A 3,253-nucleotide genomic window follows, 5' to 3' on the forward strand; every position below is an offset into this window, starting at 1 on the left:
GGAAATTGGACTAATGGTTGGGTAGGGGATGTTGTCTCAACCATTGTGTTTCAGTCCTCGACTGACGTTTGTCGTTGTCACAGGATATGGACCATATTCTTTTCCCTTGCACAACCTCTAAGGATAAGGTAGGACCATCTCCCAATTTGGATGGTCTGTTGCGTAGGCGAGGAGTACGGAAAAAGGCAAAAAAAGTTTCAAAGGTAAGAAATTGGTCTTTTTCATTGACATCATCGAGGTTTACAAACTAGGAACGGGACATATAACATCCGTATGGTTTATATCACAACATGACACTCAATAGTGACCTGTAATTAACGAGAGTATTGAAAGAAAATTAAATTAATGCCGAGAGACAACAAACTGATGGATGACAATTAAGAGGGGGGAACTTAGGGACAACAAATCTCATAAGGAAGACTATCTCACGTGGTGTTCCCCTGATTGTTTGGTCTAGTGTTGGCTGCCTTCTTTGCCGCGTAATTTGGGTCAAAGTTCTTGCCATTGTATCCGCCTCTAGTCCTACCACCTCCTCCATTACCCTCTTGTTTATTGTTGTTGTTCCTTCTATTACCACCACCGTAACCGCCGTAAGGGTGTGTGTTGTGGTGGTTGGATGAGTGCGAAGATTGCTGGTTTTCTGAAGTGGTACTGGTGCTACCATGGTTGTTGTGGTTGTTACCATAGGATCTAGGTAATCCGGTTGTCCAATCTTATCCAAATTTGACACCTCCTTTAGCATAAGGGTTGTTGGTGAAGGAACCTTCGTCTAACCGTCTGGTTTCTGCAAAGCATATAGCCGCAATGTCTTCTCTTCGCTGAGAAATGTCGGGAGGTACAGTCGTTCCGTTTTCTGTTACCCTGAAAGCGAAGGCATCGAGTCTGATCTTGATATCGTATCACAATGCAGTCATCCAGTTGTCTCTTTCATGGTAAAATTTGACATTGGCTTGGTGTGCTTCTGCCCAGTTGGCGAAAGTCTTGAACTTGTACACGTCTCTTAATACTGCCACAAAGTTCCGATAGTTGATGTTCCACGCAGCGTAGGATTGAGTCATCTCGTGGGGATAGGGGTAACCGGTGTAAGTTGTCAGGTCTTTGTTGAGGTTGTCGGTCTTCACTCTCTTCTCTACATGATAGCTATTCGCCAATTCTTGCCAATGCTTGTTGAAGATTGTTAGTGGGATTGGACCCCTTAGTTCTCTCAAGTTTTGGTCGAAGTACGGGGTGAATCCAATATCTGTGTGTGACGTGATAGCACCTGGGATGAAAGACAGACCACCTTCTACCACTATCGTCGTAGACGCTTGTGATCGGTTGGAGACCGCATCTGCGTAACTAGAGTGTGTCGTCGTTGGGTTTGGAGGGGACTGGTTTGTCGTCTTCTCTGTTCTGGTTTGCAGTTGAGCATGTAGTTTAAAATACATTGTTGCTTCTTCGACTTTCCCAGCTGATGCAAGGTCGATGGCTCTTTTCCAGACTTCACTTGTGTCACTTAGATCGATTTCTGTCAAGTTCTCTACAGCTATTGTATATTCTATGTTAGTTCATATTTGACCTGAATGTGTGTAAGCTTTAATAAAGTCACATACATCTCTGAGTTCCGCCCAAGGATGAGAGTGCCCTGTGACCAGGTAAGATCGATTTGGGATGTGAAGCGCCACCTATGGTAATCAACCGGGTATGTTAGGGTCTTTCTATTTCTTCTCTGAGTTGGTCTAATAAGTCTGAAGCCTTTACGTACCAAAGACTGCTTCTGCGGGTTTGTTCGACAATAAGGACAAGTAGCCTTGGTCATTTGATAAGTCTCTGTTTCCCCGTTTCTCAGCAGCGCTTCCTTTCGACAGACTATTTGGTTGAGTGGATGCCTCATTAGGTGCCTTCCGGGGGCTCTTGGACGTCATCGCGGGTCCTGTGGATTGTGTCGTTAGATCATGTACAATCTTCTCTGTGGCTGCGTTACCACCCACATTGGGAGTTGTTGCTGATGCGTTATTCTCGTCAGGTTGGTTTGGCAGACTATCTGAGTTTGATTTCCCTACACAATTGGAGGAAGTGGGTCTCGTTTCAGAATTTTGTCTCCCGTAAAAAGGGCTATAGATATGCGTACCAGCGCTTTGACTTTGCGTGTTAACGCTTTGGGATGATTGTGTAGTCCCGCTTGTTGGATTTAAATCAGATGCACTACCAGGATTGGGTTGTTGGGTTGTTGCTGGATTGTTGGGGCCGCTGGTGAGCATGCTTTCAACTATTCCGCTTTCTCCTATGTCGTGACTGGTACTACTAGATTGGACATTGTTATCTGCTGGACCTTTACTATTGGTCGCGGATTTGGAGTTTCTGGTTGATTTACTGGTTGAAGTCATATTGACTTGTTAAGTGAAGAGTATTTGAAATATTAGGTATGTAAATTGGAAAGGAGATTTTTTACGATAATTAAAGGGCCAAAAGAATAAGGATGATTGATAAAGGTTTAAGCAATGGAACAGGGAGAAGTAAAGAAAGGATGATGTGGATAAGGGAAAAGGGTTGATTGAATAGATTAAAGAACGATTGAAGAATATATATGAAAGAACAATTAAATAACAAGCTTAGATGAAAGATAAATAATGATGTTTCGCGTATAAAGCTTTAGATCAGTCTTGGGTTCCAGAGTAACAAGTTGTAGCCTTGTTTGTGTAACTATTCTGAGTTTGAATTTGTTTACAGTGTCTGGTTGCGATTGTATGAGAATCTTTAAAGGGGTCTTATTTAAATTAACTCTTAAAGGAAAATTATTAAAGGAAAATTATTAGTAGAGCCTATTAAGACTTGATGTTGATGATAATCAAGAAGAACTAAAAGGAATCAAAGGAGGAATAGAAGGTTACCAGAAGGGGAGAAACATTCCTCTGGAACGAGGTACTCTTGTATAAATACGAGAGTACTTCCAGCATTCCAGCTACAGGATATTTACGTATCACAATTGGTAATTACTCTATGTCACTTAGGTGGGCATATAATTCCCAAATGGGTAGCTGGAATCTTTATAGATTCCTTGAGTGCGTGTGCATGGACAAGGGCTCCTCTCCTTGTGTGCCTCATACGAGCGCCCACAATAAAAAACTGAGCCACTTGACTGCACAGGACCAACCTAACTCAAGGACTGGGTATTTTCTGCTCAACATTGGGTTTATCACCGCTTGAACCTGGGTGAAAAACCGTGGGAAAACCCCCGTTGCAGCACGGTTGGGAGGAACTTGTTCAAAACAAG

General features: G+C 42.8%; 1 protein-coding gene across 1 annotated transcript; it reads right to left on the reverse strand.

Moving 5' to 3' along the window:
* Positions 1 to 425: 425 nt before the first annotated feature.
* On the reverse strand, positions 426 to 2,366 carry MELLADRAFT_112806 (uncharacterized protein; the record flags this gene model as incomplete). Its single annotated transcript, XM_007417326.1, has 5 exons — positions 426 to 690; positions 775 to 887; positions 945 to 1,537; positions 1,745 to 2,038; positions 2,111 to 2,366. 5 exons carry the CDS (start codon positions 2,364 to 2,366, stop codon positions 426 to 428), a joined length of 1,521 nt encoding a protein of 506 aa, XP_007417388.1.
* Between the last annotated feature and the right edge of the window lie 887 nt (positions 2,367 to 3,253).

This window comes from Melampsora larici-populina, assembly GCF_000204055.1.
Source record: "Melampsora larici-populina 98AG31 unplaced genomic scaffold MELLAscaffold_71, whole genome shotgun sequence".
Lineage (NCBI taxonomy): Eukaryota > Fungi > Basidiomycota > Pucciniomycetes > Pucciniales > Melampsoraceae > Melampsora > Melampsora laricis-populina.